This window comes from Prinia subflava, chromosome 17, assembly GCF_021018805.1.
Source record: "Prinia subflava isolate CZ2003 ecotype Zambia chromosome 17, Cam_Psub_1.2, whole genome shotgun sequence".
Lineage (NCBI taxonomy): Eukaryota > Metazoa > Chordata > Aves > Passeriformes > Cisticolidae > Prinia > Prinia subflava.
In genome coordinates, this window is record NC_086263.1 from 2,227,152 (window position 1) to 2,243,777 (window position 16,626).

General features: G+C 56.0%; 2 protein-coding genes across 5 annotated transcripts; one reads left to right on the forward strand and one right to left on the reverse strand.

Moving 5' to 3' along the window:
- Positions 1–329: 329 nt before the first annotated feature.
- NMRAL1 (NmrA like redox sensor 1) lies at positions 330–5,973 on the forward strand. 3 transcript variants are annotated; one of them, XM_063414115.1, is made up of 7 exons: positions 330–446; positions 940–1,059; positions 1,444–1,509; positions 1,700–1,938; positions 2,698–2,947; positions 3,433–3,623; positions 4,549–5,973. In XM_063414115.1, the coding sequence occupies exons 3-7, from the start codon at positions 1,470–1,472 to the stop codon at positions 4,717–4,719; spliced, it is 891 nt and encodes a 296-aa protein (XP_063270185.1). In that variant the 5' UTR covers positions 330–446; positions 940–1,059; positions 1,444–1,469; the 3' UTR covers positions 4,720–5,973. The 3 variants fall into 3 exon arrangements, with proteins under 3 accessions (XP_063270185.1, XP_063270183.1, XP_063270186.1); XM_063414113.1 differs by having other exon boundaries at positions 413–537; XM_063414116.1 differs by lacking the exon at positions 330–446 and having other exon boundaries at positions 819–1,059; positions 4,549–4,754; positions 5,716–5,973.
- Positions 5,620–15,967, reverse strand: DNAJA3 (DnaJ heat shock protein family (Hsp40) member A3). 2 transcript variants are annotated; one of them, XM_063414111.1, is made up of 12 exons: positions 15,736–15,967; positions 15,483–15,616; positions 15,015–15,098; positions 14,258–14,470; positions 13,386–13,538; positions 12,120–12,267; positions 11,376–11,440; positions 10,401–10,529; positions 9,853–9,968; positions 9,460–9,557; positions 7,333–7,449; positions 5,620–6,678 (listed from the first exon to the last, which is right to left on the reverse strand). In XM_063414111.1, exons 1-11 carry the CDS (start codon positions 15,950–15,952, stop codon positions 7,346–7,348), a joined length of 1,461 nt encoding a protein of 486 aa, XP_063270181.1. In that variant the 5' UTR covers positions 15,953–15,967; the 3' UTR covers positions 5,620–6,678; positions 7,333–7,345. The 2 variants fall into 2 exon arrangements, with proteins under 2 accessions (XP_063270181.1, XP_063270182.1); XM_063414112.1 differs by lacking the exon at positions 7,333–7,449.
- Positions 15,968–16,626: the final 659 nt, after the last annotated feature.

Consider the following 16,626-nt stretch of genomic DNA (forward strand, 5'->3'; position numbering starts at 1 on the left):
GTGCAGAAACCCCAGACAGGGCTGTACCTCCTGCTTTCACAATTAATCGTTTATCTGAATTAACACATCTGAAATTTTTCTTTGCCACTGTGTATTACACATCCCTCACACATTTTTCTGGGCTGTTTCAACTCCAAATTTCTCAATGTATTTATTTAGTAATCTCATCCCCGAGTTCCCGGCAGGGTGGGTTTGACCGCAGCCCCTCTGGAGCTGGCAGAGGAGGGGAGAAAAGGTGCAGGGGAGGGGAGAAAAGGTGCAGGGGAGGGGAGAAAAGGTGCAGGGTGACTCTTGTTGACTCGTGCGGTTGCTTGGCAGAGGGTACGCGGGGGCGGATCCGCAGCTCAGACCTGCACAGAGACACCCGCGTGGGGACAGCGAGCCCACGATAACGAGCGGTCCCAGCTCCAGAGGGAGCAGCAGGACGAGCCTGGGGAACAGCCCAGGTTTCCACACCAAGGAAACGTGGAAAGAGTCTGGGAGGCTCAGGGCGTCCCGGGAGAGGAAGGGACACAACCCTCAGCCACTTCCCAGAGGGTGACACGGCAGCTCTCGGGTTTCAAGCGGGGTCCTGAGCAAGGAGCAAGCGGCAGGGCCACGGGACGAGATGGGATGGGGTGGGGTGGGATGAGATGGGATGGGATGGGATGGGATTGGGGATGGGATGGGATTGGGGATGGGATTGGGGATGGGATGGGATTGGGGATTGGGGATGGGATTGGATTGGGGATGGGATTGAGGATGGGATGGGATTGGGGATGGGATGGGATGCGACGGGGTGCGACGGGGTGAGATGGGAGCGGAGCCCCACGCCGGGGGTGGGCGGGGCCAGGCACTGATGGGCGGGGCTTGACAGCGATGCACAGCTGAGCCCCGCCCGGACGGGCGTGGCCGAGTGCAGTCGGGTGTAGCCGAACACAATCGGGTCACGCCGAACAGACGAAGGCACGCAGCTCCAGCTCAGCCGACTAGACCCGAACCGAGCCGAAGGCAGCCGGGCACAGCCGATTGGACCCGAACCGAGCCGGGCATAGCCGATTGCACCCGAGCAGAGCCGAGGTGAGAAGCCGTGTGAGGGAAGAGGCTCCCGGTGCCCCGGGGCCGGCGATGGCCCCGCAGCCGCCCCGCTCCCTCCCCGCCCGCTGTCCCCCGGCACCGGCGATAGCCCCGCAGCCGCCCCGCTCCCTCCCCGCCCGCTGTCCCCCGGCACCGGCGATAGCCCCGCAGCCGCCCCGCTCCCTCCCTGCCCGCTGTCCCCCGGCACCGGCGATGGCTCCGCAGCCGCCCCGCTCCCTCCCTGCCCCCTTCCCTCCCCCTGTCCCCCGGAACCGGCGGTGGCCCCGCAGCCGCCCCGCTCCCTGCCCTCTCTCCCTCCCTCCCTCCCGGGACCGGTCCGGGGGCTGAGCCGCGGCCGTGCGACCTCGCTGCTTCTCCCCCTGTCAGAGCCCCGGGCCCGCCCGCGCTTCTGCATGGCCGGCACGAAGCTGATCGTGGTGTTCGGGGCCACCGGTGAGTGCCCGGGGGGAGGCCCGGGCTGTGCCCGGGGGCCGGCGGGGAGGGCGGGGGCGGAGGCGTCGGTGATGCCCGAGCTCCCGGGAGGGTGAGGAGCGGGGCTCGGTCCCTGCGGCGGTCGGGGCGCTCCGTCCCGCGGCCCCAGCGCATCCCGGGGACGCGGGGCCCTGACCGGCTCCTCCTGCAGGGGCCCAGGGGGGCAGCGTGGCCCGGGCGCTGCTGGACGATGGGACCTTCAAGGTGCGCGCCGTGACACGGAGCCCCAGGAAGAAGGAGGCGGAGGAGCTGAGGCGGAGGGGAGCCGAGGTGGTGAAGGCGGATCAGGACGATGAGGCATCGCTTGAGCGGGCCTTGGCGGGTGCCTACGGAGCCTTTATTGTCACCAACTTCTGGGAACACTGCAGCAAGGAGAAGGAAATCGAGCAGGTACCTGTGCAGACATCAACTGGGACCACGTGCAGAATGATCTGGCAGGGTGGATCACGAGTAGCATCAAACTTAGGACAGCTCTTGGAGCAGATATGGCAGTCCTGATGGTTTGAGTAGCTAGTCCAGAAGACCCCAAGGCCTCACAAACACCAGGTCCCAGTTCTTGCAAAGCCAGGACTTGCCCTCTGTTCCCTCACAATTGCATGGCTCCAGGGTCTGATGCCTTCAGAGAGTTGGTAATTTGTTAAGAGAGCACGACCCAGGAGTTGGAGTACCAGGAGTGGGAACATTTGGCTCCCCAGAGCCTTCCTGGGGCAGAGTTGGGACCGTGGCTGCCTGCAGACCTGTAGATCTCTGCACTTGCAGTTTTGGGAGCAAAATCCTGCAGTATCAGAGATCCCAAGGGTGGTGCTCACCTCAGGACAGATATTGCAAGGTGGCAGAGTTGCCACACCTGGATGGCAACAAACAAAAGATAGGATAGTTTAGGGCGGGTATGTTGGCCAGGTAGATTCTTTATGCTGATGCCTGCGTGTTGGGTGGAGCAGCAAGCTCCAAAGCTGGAGGGTGTGTGGTCTTTCTGAAGTAGGATGGGGTAAGGAGAGCATTTGGCTCCATCTGGACAGTTCACTGTGCTCAGCCCTGGTCCCAGCTGAGGGCTGGTGGGAGGTGGCTCCTCCCCAGAGGGAAGGGGGCTGTGGGGGTGACAGGGATGGCCCGTTCCCCTCTGCATGGCTGGTTTCTCCCTTCACCCAGGGACAGCGTCTGGCTGATCTGTCCAAGCGCCAGGCTCTGCGCCACGTCGTGTTCAGCGGCCTGGAGAACGTGCAGCAGCTGACAGGGGGCCAGCTGGAGGTGCTGCACTTCGATGGCAAAGGCGTGGTAGAGGAGTACTTCCAGAAAATCGGGGTTCCCACCACCATCATCCGCCTGCCCTGCTACTTTGAGAACTTCCTCTCCATCTTCAAGCCGCAGAAGGCCCCCGAGGGAGACTCCTTTGTCCTGGGTAAGCAAGAGCTCTTTTGAGGGTCACTGTCCTGTCACTGTCCTCATCTGCTCCCACTGTGCAGGGGCTGAGGGGTGGAGAGACTGCCAGGGCTGTGGGCTGGGACGGTAAAGAGGCTCTACCTATTTGACCACAGCAAGCTGCATTATTGTCTTTAGACCTGTTTAGTGGCGTGCAGGAATTCACCAAGGTCCTGGGCCTGTTTGTGGTGCTGAGGGCTGTTCCGCAGATCCCAGAGCATCTCTGGACACCCCAAGTGCCTGCGTTTGGGATGGTGGAGGTGGTGGGGCTGCAGGCGACTCACGGTGCTGCTCTGGTGCCAGGGTCTCCCCAGGGTCTCCTAGCTCAGCCCTGCTCTCCTGCCTTGCCATGCTGATGGGTGCTCTCATCCTCCCGCACTCGTGCCAGAGACTGGGAGCTGAAAACTCCGCTGTACCTCCTCAGAGCTGGGCTGCACCCCAGCTGGCATCAATCTCTCCATACAGAGCTGCCCCTGGGGGACACCCCGATGGATGGGATGGCTGTGGAGGACCTTGGGCCCGTTGTGCTTTGCCTGCTGAAGTCCCCAGGGGAGTACATTGGCCAGGTGATAGGACTCAGCACGGGCAAGCTCACCGAGGCAGAGTACGCTGCCATCCTGTCCCAGCAGACGGGCAAGACTGTGACAGCCAGCAAGGTAGGAAGTGTCCCTTGGTGTAGGTGATGGTCCTGAGGGACTCAGAGCTCGTTTTGGTACAGCCCAGCACTGCTGTCCGGGGTTAGTCCTGCTGCCCCTGGCGTGTCTGGAGCACAGCCTGACACTGACACTGCCCTGTTGGTACTGTCAGTTCATGCGTGTGGAGCACACACATGTGCCCGGGCAGGTCTGTGCGTGATTCCGAGGGATGACTGAGCTGGGAGGTCTCCAGCAGAGACAGGGATGGGCAGCTACACAACAGGTTTCTGCTGGGTGCCTTCCCTTCAGCAGGGCTTCCCCCAGGGCTTTGCTGTGTCACCATTACTACAGACCTGGCCTCTGTGCTGTGTCACTGTTAACAACACCCCTGACCACTCCCTGCCCCTTCTGACTTATTTTTAATCTTTGTTTGCATTTCAGTTGTGCCTCAGGCAGCCAGTACAATGGATGAGGGGTATGGTGGTTCCCTGCTTTGAGAACAAAGTGCATTTCATTAGAAACAAACCCCCTCTGGTGCTCTCTGCAGGTTCTGCTCTCACAGAAGTGCAGTGAACCCTTTGATTCAGGCAGGGAAGGATGTTTTGGGGTGCCAGGTGGCAACCTGAATTGCCCCCTTGACCACCCAGTTTCTAGAACCCCTCAGCCATGGCTCTGGTGTGAGGAAGGGCTCCCTCATAGCTGCTCCAGACCCTGGCCAGCTGTGTGCCAGGCCTGGCTGCTGGCCCTGGCCTGGCTGGGCTGTTCCTGCCAGGCAGGGCTGCCTCCTTTGCCCAACCCCAGCAGAAGTGCCTTGCAGAGCCCTCTGCACCAGTGGCAGTGCTGTGACAAGCTGCTCCAACAGAGCCCTCATCACATCCCCTCACAGGCTGAGGGGAAGTTCCAGCAGCCTCTGAAACCCTGCTTTTTTCCCCAATTCTGTTGGCAGATCTCCCCTGAGGAGTATGAGAAGCGGGACTTCCCTGGGGCCCAGGAGTTGGCTGCCATGTTCCGTTTCTACGCCCTAAAGCCAGACCGCAACGTGGCCCTGACCATGAAGCTCAACCCCACGGCCCGCACCTTCCAGCAGTGGGTGGGGGATAACAAGGACGCCTTCTGAGCCCCCCTCCTCTTCCTCCCTGGTTGCTGCAGCAGGTAGGGGGACCTCGCTGAGGAGGTGAGGTGCCCTGAGCCATGCTGCCTTCACGATAGTGCCCCAGGGAGAGGCTGATCCTACACCAGCTGTGGAGAGCTTGGCCCACATGCTGTCCTGGTGTGTGCTCCTGCAGCATGGTTGGGAGTATTTAAGCAGGTAGAACAAGAGGAAGGGCTGGACAGCACAGGCACATGGGTGGCAGAAGCGCTGCCCTTGCATTCTGTCCTCAGGGAGGTGTTGCTTTAGTCATTGTGGGTGTTTTAGGGTGGTGGGGCTTCTTTTCCCAGGATCACCTCCTTTCCCAGGCAGCTCAGTGTATGGCACCCTGTGGCAGGCTGAAGGTGTGTACCCCAGGGCCCCAGAGGCAGTGCCTTCCTGACAGGTATCCATGGCCAGGGCTGCTGCAGGCTCCCAAGCAAACAGAAGACAGGGATTTCTCCACAGATCTGGTTTGGGCATGGCCAGTGAGCCACTGGAGAGAGGGAGGCTTAGTGTCACCCCAGCAAGCAGGGACTGCAGTGGCTTCCTGTGAGTGTAGCACAAAAGCTGAGCCTGATTCCTCATCATATAGCTCTGGTCCTGGTCCGTGGGCTCCTGGAGCTCATTTCTGTCACTGTCCCAATGAGCTAAAACTCGACTTTTTCTAGACTGTTCAAGGTTCAGTGGAAAAGCCCCTTCCCCCTCACGTGCCTGGAGTACTGCTCAGATAGGGCAGCTTTGTGTTTAAAGTCACTCCCAGCCCCTGGCAATGCTCGAGCCATCCAAACCTGTTCCCTCCCCCCAGCGACCTTAATTCCTGTTACTAGGGGAGGGAAAGGGGGTGACACACCAGGTGGAACAGTAGACAAGGCAGCAAGGCACAGCACGTGTTAAATATCTTTATGAAGTCCATCTTATTTACATGGGTACAGAATCACTTTACAGAATTTTAATCAGGAGGCAACGCGTGCTTTATTTCAGCAAATTAAGGGCAAGACTACAGCATGTCCCTGTTTAACTGGTGTTCAACTGATTAGGACGTGGGCTGATGGTACCTGCACGGTATCACAAACACAGCAGGCTACAGTAACCATGGAATACTCACTGCAAGAGCTCAGCTGCATCTGGAAGGAGTGATCCATCTCACTTGCACTCTCACACAAGTAAAACAATGATGCTTTGACCAATCTTTTATGCTACGGGTGTTGCACTAAGGTAATAAAATATTTTTGTCCCCAACTGGCAAAGGGCTCAGTGATTGACCTGTACCAGTCCAGAAGCAACAGCAGTTGTGTGGTAACTTTAGTTATTTGGGTTTGGGGGATAAACTTGAGGCAAAGTGCAGATTCCATCACTGCTCTGTGCAGACAATCAGCAGGATAGAGAAAGCCCAGGGCTGCGAGGGAGCCAGGCCAGCTGGGCTCAGACAATGCCCAGCCACAGGGAGATTCCACTCGGAGCTGTGCAGGGCAGCAGGGCTGTTGTGAAGACAAGGTTAGACCTCCCTGCCCCACCAAGTCTGGAGAGTTCACCAAGCACACCTGGCATTCCAAAGGGCACCTGAGTGAGCAGCTGGTGGGCTTGGCCTCCATACAGCAAACTGCTGCTCTGTGCTGGACTATTTATTTCACATTTCCTCTGGTTTGGATTCTAAATAATACTTTAACTTTTACCAAATGAGCATCCAGCAGCAGTAGGATTGTGGAGCAGCCTCCAGAGAGCTACACTTCTGCAAAGCTGGTGTCTTCCTTCACTGCCGGTTCCTAGGACAGCGGGTAGGGTTTGTGTTGGTGCCTCAGTGGTCCATGGCCTCTCCAGCTGGGATTCTTGCTGTGCTGCTGGCTGCATCCTGTGTTCTTCAGAGCCTGGCTGCCAGAAAGGTTCACCCCCAATTGCACGGATGACCTGCTGCTGCTGGCTCCTAGTTCCCAGTAGAACGTTTTCCTGCAGTTGAAGTGAGAGGAAGGTTATGATTTCCTGGCTGTGTCAGCACCTGCCCTCCTGCCCTGCTGTCAGCCCTACAGCACAGCCAGCTCTGAAGCCTACAGAGATGCAAAGCTGAGCCCCTGGAGTCCAAGACTCTGTGTCTGCTGTAGGTGATTCCGAGCCTCGCTGCTCCCTCACAACAGGTCAGCACCAGCTGAAGCGCCCCAGTTCCACTGCACGGTGGGGTTTGCTGTGCTCTGTGACAAAGGCTGGCTCCTCCCTGGTGCTGTGAGCCACGGCAGGGTGAATCCAGCCTGAGCGTGCCAGCACCAGTGGCTCTGCAGCCCAGGATTTGTGAGGCAGAGCCCAGTCCCAGTGGGACCAGCTCATGGGAACACACTCAGTGCTTGGAACCGGGCACAGCTCCAGCAGCAGAGCTGCAGGGGAGGCCAGCACCTCCCCAAGGGTGCACCCAGCATCTGTGCTGCTCTTTGCTGCAGCGACAATGCACTTTAATCCCTGGCTTGTTGCTCCAGGCCCAGGGGACAACTAGGGCTGTGCACACCTGAGGCTGGAAGGCCTGAGGCTAAGTGAGAAGCCACACTATGTTATTGTGCTTCCACCTCCCAAGAAGTGAAACAAGACAACAGTGAAACACAAGAGACCTCCTACCTCGGATGGGGTGTCAGGAGGTAAACATTTTCTTAAGTTTGGAAAGGAATCCCTCCTTGTTCTCCTGAGCCTCAGGCCTATCCCCGCCTGCGTCAGCGCTAGCCGTGGCCCTGCCACCTGGACACAAACAGCAAAGGGCTGCAGTCAGAGACATCTCCCACCAGCATCAGAGGGGTGTTCTGGACAGGAATGGCCAAGAGAAAGCAGCTGATTGTGCTGCTCCCTCACGTCCGGGGCTGCACGTGGCAGTGAGCCTCAGGACTGGACCCTGCAGTGGAAGCCCTGGAGAGCCTGGATCCCAGAAGTGGAAAAGCCAACCATGAGCTCAGGTGCTGAGCTGTTCCCTTCCCCTCTCCCCAGACCTCCAGTTAGCAAGGGAATTCTTGTGCTGCACAATTGAGTCAGGAACCCCCCAGGCTTTGGAAACAAGTACTTGGAACGGAGTCTGCCACTAAAAACAAGTGGTGAACTTGATCACAGCCAGCCAGGGTTTACAGGGTTAAAAAATCTATACTGGTGGTCCCTGAAACAAGTTCTTCCTGTTTCAAGGTTGTGTCCTTGCAAAGCAGTGCAAAACCACACCAGGAGCCTGATTTGTGTCATTGCAAGCAAAGCTCAGACAGTATCAAGCAGAAAATTAGCTCTGTAGAATGAAAATGGCTACAAGCACTTCAGACCAACTGTCCAGATAAGGAATGTTAAAACTGTCCTGTATGAACAGGTCCTGAGAACTTGTTTGTCCCTCAGAAGTGGCTATAACAAGAACAAAGGAGACCTCTTTGCTAATCAGCTTCTTTCTACAGTAAAACCATCAATAACAAGATCCCAAACATGCCCCTCAAGCTTTCTTTGTGCACAGAGAATGCCGAATCTGGTGCTCCCCAGGCTCCCAGTGCTGAGAGCCGGGCTCGGACTGATGCAATGGACTGAAATCCCGAGGCAGGACACGCCTCCCTCAGCACAGCCTGTCTCTACACTGCAGCCTACTGGCGTTGTTTTAACCCACCTTGCTGCTGCATCATGATAAAAAACTGGCAGGTTTGCTTTTTAAGAAATTAGTTTGAAGAGTGTTTTTTTTCTCTTTGGCACATAAATGCCTTCAAAAAGCTGGAATGGAAATTCAGTGCTCAGAGCTCTATGCCCTTCCCCCAAGGCTGACTGTAATATGAGAAAGACATAATTTCTGTGTTAGGAAAGACCTATAAAACACAACACTGGGAACTATTTGGTAGATGCTGCCTTCTAATATCCTGCATTTAAGCCTGCATTCCTCACACTTTGGCATGTAGTAGAGCAGATCCCGGGATCATTCAGCAGCTCCAAAAGGCTCTCACCTTTGCCTGGTCATAAATGCCCTGTTGGAGCTCAAACCAAAACCAAAATCCAACAGGCTTTAAGAAGTTCATTGTTCCAATTAAGCAAAGAAACTGCTTTCACATAGCAAGAAACAAAGCTCCTCCCTTACTATTTTACCATGTGTTGTGCCTTTAGCTGCTGCCTCTTCCAAGCACCTCATCCCTGAAACTTAGAACACAACTGCTGAATCTCAATTTTTCATCTGGAGCTGGGGAGCAGCTTCACAGCTGCCTTCACTCCTCTGTCGTGCTGGATGCTGTCCACAGAGCAGAGCTGACAGTGGCACCAATGGACACCCCTAGCCCAGGTTTCCCCACACACACAGAGCTCAGCCCCAACAGAAACCCCCACCAGCATTCCAGGAGAAACAGAGAAACAGCCCTGCTGTGCTCAGAAGCACACCAGATTGGGATCACACAGGAAACTGGCCTGAAGCACATTTGCTTTCCTGCCTCCAGGCAAGTCCTGGCTCAGGGGAAGCAGGGAGCAGGAGGCATTCATCAGCACAGCTTGTCTGGACCCTGCAGTACTCAGTGCCTGCCTCTGTTCACACATGGGCTTGCCCAGTAAGTACTGGAACAGAGCTTCCTGGGAAGAGCTGCCTCCCTGCCGTGTGCTACAGCCTGTTAACATCACACTGGAACAATTTCTGTTCCAGCAGGCTGTACTGCCACAGCCTCGCGGTGCCCCTGGCTCGCCCTGCTCCCCAGCAGGGCTCAGGGAGCGCTCTGCACTCCCCAGCAGCTCCCAGGGCAGGGCAGGAGCTCTCACCTGACGCTGTGTTGGTGACCCCGTTCACGGTGCCATCCACGTCGGCCTCGTCCTCGGCGTAGCTCATCATTAAGGCTCGCTGGCGATCCGTCAGCCTCCTGTGGCACCAGCACTGGGGTCAGCATGGCCTGGGGTCCCACAGCCCTCCCAAACCTCCCCAGCAGCACCCACGAGGGGCAGGGACTGGAGTACGTTGTGTAGGGATACACCAGGAATCCACCACGTACTCTTTAAATGAGCCTTCAATAAGGAATGATCTATAAAGAATTCTCAGTGGAAAAGGAGAGATAGGACCCACTGCATTTCACCTCATGAAATTTTCACAACTTCTAAACAACAATTTTTGCAACAAGTTTTTAAGATTTCACAGGAACTTGTTTTAGCTCTACTTACTGAGGAACTTTTATCTTTATGTGGATGTAGTGGTCTCCGTAGCCATAGCTGTTGACCTTGGGAATGCCTTTCCCGCTCATTCGAATTTTCTGGTCTGGCTGAATACCAGGGGGTATCTATAAACACACGGGTGTCACGTTTATTACTCTAATTAAACATTTATATAATAATTACACATTCTATAAAAATTATCTGCTACTTCAGCAAGCCATAAAGTAGGATGAGAGAGCTCTGGTATGTTTATGCATTGGGACACATCCCAAAGCTAAGCCAGTAATGATGGAAAAGCTTTTGAAGGAGTAAGTAAAGAACCTGACACAGCCTGTAGCCCTCAGATGGGGTTTGTCCAGCAATCCCTTTCTTTCCCTGTCCTTACACAGCAACAGAAAAGAAGCTGGGACCAGGCAGGTCACAAACGACCCAAGGCTCAATCCTGAGGGAGTCTGAAATGCAGTACTGGCAGATTTAGGAGATTTTCCCCACCTCTGCAGCAAAGGAGAGGCCTTTGCTGTGCCCCACTGGTTCATGCCCAGTGTGTTGGTACTCACTGTGATGTTGATTGTCTCATACAAGCCTTGACACCGGGCTGTGCCTCCCAGCACGGCCTGCGCTATTGAGATCAGGAGATCCGAGTGGATATCGGCTCCGTTTCGTCGGAACACAGAGCTCTTCTGAACCTGGAGGGCAGCACAGTGCCAAAGAGCAGTGAGCACACCGTGTTCTCCTGTAAACTGCTCCCAAGGGTCTCAGGAAAAAAAATATACCATCCTCAACTTCACAGCTAAGAAGTTCTAGTGAGTCTTCTAGCAAAACACAGATCCTGACATAACTGAATTAGAAAAGATTGGAAGGATCCCTGCTTCTTGCCTCAGGAACTCCCTCCCCTAATCCTGCTGTTAGTTTATCCACATCACTATTGTTCTGCAGACAGACACTGCCTTGTCCAGCACCCTGAACAGGGGAAAGCCAAAAGTGAGAAGGAAATGAAGAACCTTTGCACCAGCCTCACAAGCTGGAAGAGAATTAAACCCTCCTGCACCATGAAACAGGTGCTGAAAAAACTTTCCTCCTCACCAAGCATGTGTGTGGCAGGATTCTTACAGGAGAGGAGGCCCAGCTACAGCACAGCTGCAAAGCAGCCCTGAAGGTGGATCTGCAGAGGGACACTTCAGCAGGCAGCCTCCTGCAGCACCTCCCACAGCTCTGCCACCCCTGCCAGCAGGCAGCTCCCTCACATTTACAAGTCAAAAACTTGAGGCACGAAGAACCTACTCTGCATTTTGATTCACACTACCCTAAGGGCCTGGTCCTGGAACAAGCAGGGATTATTCAGGAACAGATTCAAAGTTACCCCCCTTGCCACAATGCAGATCTCCTGCGGTCTCAGAAAGTTCACAGGGATCATGTTACCTCAGCTGTTCCAAAGGATCACTGGTTCTTCCTCCTCTGCCCATTCTGCAGTTCTTTCCCAGGCATTTGAGAAGGGAACAATCAACTTAAATAAACCAGCTTGGGATACATACCCTGAAGGTAATGAAAATTTCTTTCTTCCCCACAGGCATCCGAACTGTCTGCCCGTCCTCAACACCTGCAATCAGGAGAGAATGTGACCTTGGGTTATGACCCACGTGTGGCATGGATACCCACAGCTCTTGCCAGTCCCAAGAGCTGGCCACCACAGCCCAAAGGAGGAGGGCTCAGCACATGTTTATACCTCTGAGCTGAACGCTATGCCCCCAACACGCTTGTTACTTCAGTATCTACAGAATTCTTTACAGAAATGCATTGGATTAAGGAACACAGCAGCCTCCACAAGATGCAGGAAACAGGCTGCTCTCCCAGGGTGTTCTCAAAGGAGCAAGGTTTAGGCCCACCACTGAATTCTCCTCTCTGGTGAGGAAGGCCATCAGCACACCCCTCTGAGCTTAGCCAGGCTTTCAGGATTCCCACCCTCTCCCCAGGCTTCATCCAGGGCAAATGAAAGACCCATGGCAACAAAACCTTTGGAGATTCACTCTTCAAAACCTGCCTAGGAGGACCCAGACGAGAACCAAAGCTCAGGAAGGGCAAAGCAAACATTCATATCCATGGCCAGAAGGTCCATCTCATCGCTAGCCCGTTCCATTGCCAAGCTCTCAACCTGCTTTCCTTTAAAGACCATTTCTCTGCAGCAAAAGGTCTTCCACTGCCCCCCGCTTTGTAGCTGGCAGTGGCAGTAAATAACTGCAGCTCTTTAAGAGAGAGCAGCGGGCAGGTACAACACTGACCAGCTGGCACAGGAACCATCACTGTCTTCTTCTGCTTGGTCTGCCCCGTGCCCCGGCACACGACGCAGGGCGTGGTGATGATGGAGCCGCGGCCGCCGCAGCGCCGGCACGTGGAGCGCATCACGAACGGGCCCGTGTTGATCGTCTCCTGGGGAGCAACAAACACAGCGGGCAGGGAGTGAGCACTGACAGGGGGCTTCTCTCACAGCACGTCTGTGCTCTGGTCACACACACACCCTGCAGGACAGACAGCCTGCAGCAAGGGCTGCAGCAGAAAGCTGCCTCTGAAATCCACTCGTCACTGCATTCCCATTTCCACTGAACACCATCACCACTACGGGCAAGTGTCATGTGGTGAGGGCAAGGGAAACACACCACTGTTGCCCTGAGATTTCCTAGTTTGCTGAGCGTTCATACTAAAGTAGAAGTGTGCAACTTCTCACGCTCCTTAAAGTAAACACAAGATCATGTTTTGTAAATATTGCCACTGTTATGAATTCCTTCTCCCAGAGAAGGAGAGGTTGAATGACAGCCTCCTTGACCAGTGTAGGTAAGAGGTGGGGATGCCCACTCTCCAACCCATGGTCACCTTGCTAGAGGTATAAGAATAAACAAAGGGTGGCTCTCCTGCCCTGCTTGCTCTGATGAACCCAGATCTCTGTCTCCGAGTGTGTCCTTATCTGCTAGGCTCATGGTGATACACCAGCCTCAACATCTAGGCTTTAGAAAGCTCCTTACAGTGCTACAAGCGTCCTGATGAATCCAAGGACAGTCCATTTACATGAATTACTGCCAGTGTCCAAGAAAACCTTACGGTGACTAAGCTCTGGACTGAACTGTGAGAGCTGCCCACCAGACTGAAGCACACAAGGAATCAGATGCATGGAAACTCAAAGCCTGCAGCTCCATCATTACCTGCATCTTCTTATTTTATTATTACCCTTGGGTTTTCACCACCTTTCTCCACCCCCCCAAGTCAAAAGACATCCATTTATTGCCTGAGGAGTTTCAGAGCTGTTACATTATATTCATATGGTTTGTGAGATGTGCAGTAGCAGAGGATCCAGCCTGAAGCCTCATGGTTTCAGCTGTGCACAGCACTTGAACACAAAGAAAATCTTCCTAGTCCCTATTAGCATCAAGCTGACATTAACTCAGCTTTACCCGAGATAAGCTGATGAGTGGTGAGAATTTTTCCCCATGGAATGAAGTGACCTGCCCAAGAAAGGAAAGCACAGCAGAACCGGTGCCCTGCTCAGCACTTACCATGCCCGTGCCATTGCAGTAGTGACAGCGCTGAGCTTTGGTGCCAGGCTCGTGTCCTTTGCCATCGCAGCGCACACACGAGTCCTGCATGTTCACCACAATCTCCTTGTTGACACCCTTGGCAGCTTGGGTGAATGTCAGCTCCATGATATACTGCACAGGAAACACGGATACAGATCCATGACTGAGGTGGGACAGCGTCTTAAGGAGACTGAGAAGAGTTTGGGCTAAATACCAAACAACGCTTAAAATGGAAGTCATCAGTAAGGTGACTGATCAAAAGAGGAAATAATCCTTATATGAGAAAGGTCATTTTTAGTAAAACCAGGAGTACCAAACACCAAACACTTCTGAAGACAACACAGGAACCATCAACACTTAAAGGAGCATTTAGCTGCAGCATGAACAACAAGACAGATTTTGTTTTATTATGGGCCTCACTGCAACGTGAAGCTAATTAGGTTGCAAAATTAAGCCAATTAAGCAGCCAAACATATTGCTGGAAGGCCTGGTTTATAGTTACAAGGTATTTTGTGGGTTTTAGCATTACAGATCAAAGCAGGCACACGTAAATCAACCTGCAGCAGAAACAATGCCTCTCCAGCAATGGAACTGCTCGGCAGTACTGGGTGGTGTCAGTAACACCAGAGAAGTAGCTCAAGCCCAGAAAAAATATCTGTCTGGAGGTCTGGGGTGTGTTTCTGCACAGCTTAGCAGAACTGTGAGACTCTCCCCGTGCCATGGGACACTCACACACTGACACTACCAGAAATAACCCCTTGCCAAAGCTCCCAGAGTGCTCTGTCACAGAAGCTGGGCAGAAACACTGCTTTGAGTTTCCCATTTCATTCCCAAATAAAGGCACCTCCTACCTCCTGTGGCTGCTCAAAGACACTCTGAAAATCGCCGAAAGGGGATCCCGAGAACTCCCCAAAGATCTTCCTGAAGAGCTCCTCGGGGTCGATGGAGGGGCCGCTGCTCCAGTACTGCCGCCCCGCGCCGGCCCCCGCGCCGGCCGCGCCGGCCTCGAAGCTGGCCGTGCCGTAGGCATCGTACTGCTTCCTCTTCACCTCGTCACTCAGCACCTGCGGCACGGAACGGGCATCAGGGGCTGCAGCACCCAGCAGAATCCCCGGCCCTACTCTCAGACCTCCCACCAAGGTCTCGCCCAGCTATCAGCACCACGGGAGTTAGGGACAAGCTGCTGCTGCCCTGGTGTCTCTTGGCTCATCACCAGAAAAATGACACCATCTTACTGATTTATGAAAAGCAGAAGTAACATATTAAGCAGCTAGTCATTATTGTATCAGTTGAAGAGTGCTGCAATCACAAAACAGGGCTGGGGGAGCACAGTGAAAGTCTCTCTGTCTCAAACACCTGCTGACAGGTTTTTATTTGATTATTTAAAACGACACTAATTCCATGGAAGTGACATCCTTGCCAGTCACTGCTAAGGAAGGGGAAAACTGAAAGAGCCCCAAGCAGCTAAATCAGATACTTAGACCAAGTAATTTCTTGGGACAGAAATGCTCCAGATTGAAGTGCGTCAAAAACCAGCCATGGAAATGTTTCCCCTCATGTACCCTCGAATCTCTGCTCCTTCTCATCACAATAAAATCCTGCTGTTACCTCGTAGGCTTCTGCCAGCTGAGAGAACTTCTCCTTTGCTTTAGGGTCGTCCTTGTTTGTGTCAGGGTGGTATTTCTTTGCCAACTAAAAACCAAAAACCAACTATTAGGGACAGGCAGGAGTTATTTAGTTTAGCATATCTCACATGCCAGGAAGAACACATCAGGCAGAGCCTGGCATTCACTAGATGCACTCCCGGCAACTAAACCCCTTCACTTTTCTTTATCTACCCAAAACAAGGAACCACAGGAGCTGCTCCCCATTTTCTCCGCAATCCCAGATCCTTGTGTAAGGAGACAAACGCTGACAGCACAGGCAGACCAACCATGCTTTGGAAGCGATCCCCAAGGCCACGTGCTGAGCTTTCCCACTGCCTCCTCCCCCTGTCTCCAGGGGCTCCGAGCACGGGGATGGGTTTGTTCCCTGCCCACGCCCGGGGCAGCCCCGGCCGGGTCGGTCCCCGCGCACCTGGTAATAGGCCTTCTTGATCTCCTTCTGCGTGGCCGTGCGGGGCACCCCCAGCACCTGGTAATAGTCCTCCTTGGCGCGGGCCGCGCTGCTGTGAAAGGCGGCGGCGGCGGCGGCGGCAGCGCCTTTCGTCCCTGCGGGAGAGGAGGGAGAGGGGCCGCCGTGAGGGCCGGGCCGGGCGGAGGAAGGGACAGAGCCGGGGGAAACGACCCGCGGCCCGCCAGCCCGGCCCGCCCGGCCCCGGCATGCTCACCCGCGGCGCAGAGCCCGGCGCGGAGCAGCAGGAGGCGGCGCGGGGCGCGGGCGGGCGGGACGCGGAGGCCGCGGAGCAGCAGCAGCAGCGGCGGCCGCGCGTTCCCCGCCCCGCGTCCCGCGGCCGCCCCGACCCAGCGCGACGCGCTCCCGGCCGCCATCTTGGCCCGCGCGCGGCGCTGCGCTTGCGCACCCCACGGCGGGGACGGGCCGCGCATGCGCACGGGACAGCGGCCGTGGCTGCGCCACGCTCGCGCATGCGCAGAGCTCGGCGGGACCGCGGGACGGAGGAGGCGGGGAAGGGTCCCGGGGAGAGCGGGCCGGGAATGCGCGGGGACACGGCCGGGGACAGCCGGGCACTGCCCGCGGGGAACACCGCCCTCTGCTCGCTCTGCGCGCTCTGCGCCCTGCCAGGGCTGCTCGTCCTCTCCCCTAGCAGCTGGAGCACCTCACAGAAGTGCAATAAAGGCTCTGAAACCGCAGCGGGGGCGGTGGCGCAGCGCCCCCGCTCTCACAGCACCGCAGCCTGGCACGGCACCCGCGCTGCCAGCGCCCACGGCGAGGCGGCAGCTCCGCTCCGGAGGGAGGAGGAGGGCCCGTGCCAGGCGTGTCTCTCTCCCGCCCTCGCCCCGGGGCTGGCGGCTCCGAGCGCTCCTCGCAGGGGCTGGCGGAGGCTCCGCCGGGCTGGGCGGGCTGCGCTGACGGGATGTGCCGGCTCCTGCCGCCGCCTGCTGCGCACACGCCGCTGTCACAGCCCGGGCGAACGCGGGGCAGGAGGCCCGGCCCTCGCCGGCGTGGGTGACAGCCGGGCTGCACCGCGCGTGGGTGACGCCACAGCCGGGCCAGAGGGCTCTGTGGGCTCGGATCCAGCGCTCCCTCCTCCTCCTCCCTT

Excerpts from the sequence above, each read along its gene's own strand:
- DNAJA3 (XM_063414111.1), bottom strand. The coding sequence starts at position 15,952 with ATGCGCGGCCCGTCCCCGCCGTGGGGTGCGCAAGCGCAGCGCCGCGCG. Across the intron at positions 15,617-15,735 it reads CGCCGGGCTCTGCGCCGCGG|GGACGAAAGGCGCTGCCGCC; the intron begins GTGAGCATGCCG and ends CCTCTCCCGCAG. Across the intron at positions 11,441-12,119 it reads GATGGTTCCTGTGCCAGCTG|GTGTTGAGGACGGGCAGACA; the intron begins GTCAGTGTTGTA and ends TCCTGATTGCAG.
- NMRAL1 (XM_063414115.1), top strand. The coding sequence starts at position 1,470 with ATGGCCGGCACGAAGCTGATCGTGGTGTTCGGGGCCACCG. Across the intron at positions 1,510-1,699 it reads CGTGGTGTTCGGGGCCACCG|GGGCCCAGGGGGGCAGCGTG; the intron begins GTGAGTGCCCGG and ends CTCCTCCTGCAG. Across the intron at positions 3,624-4,548 it reads AGACTGTGACAGCCAGCAAG|ATCTCCCCTGAGGAGTATGA; the intron begins GTAGGAAGTGTC and ends TTCTGTTGGCAG.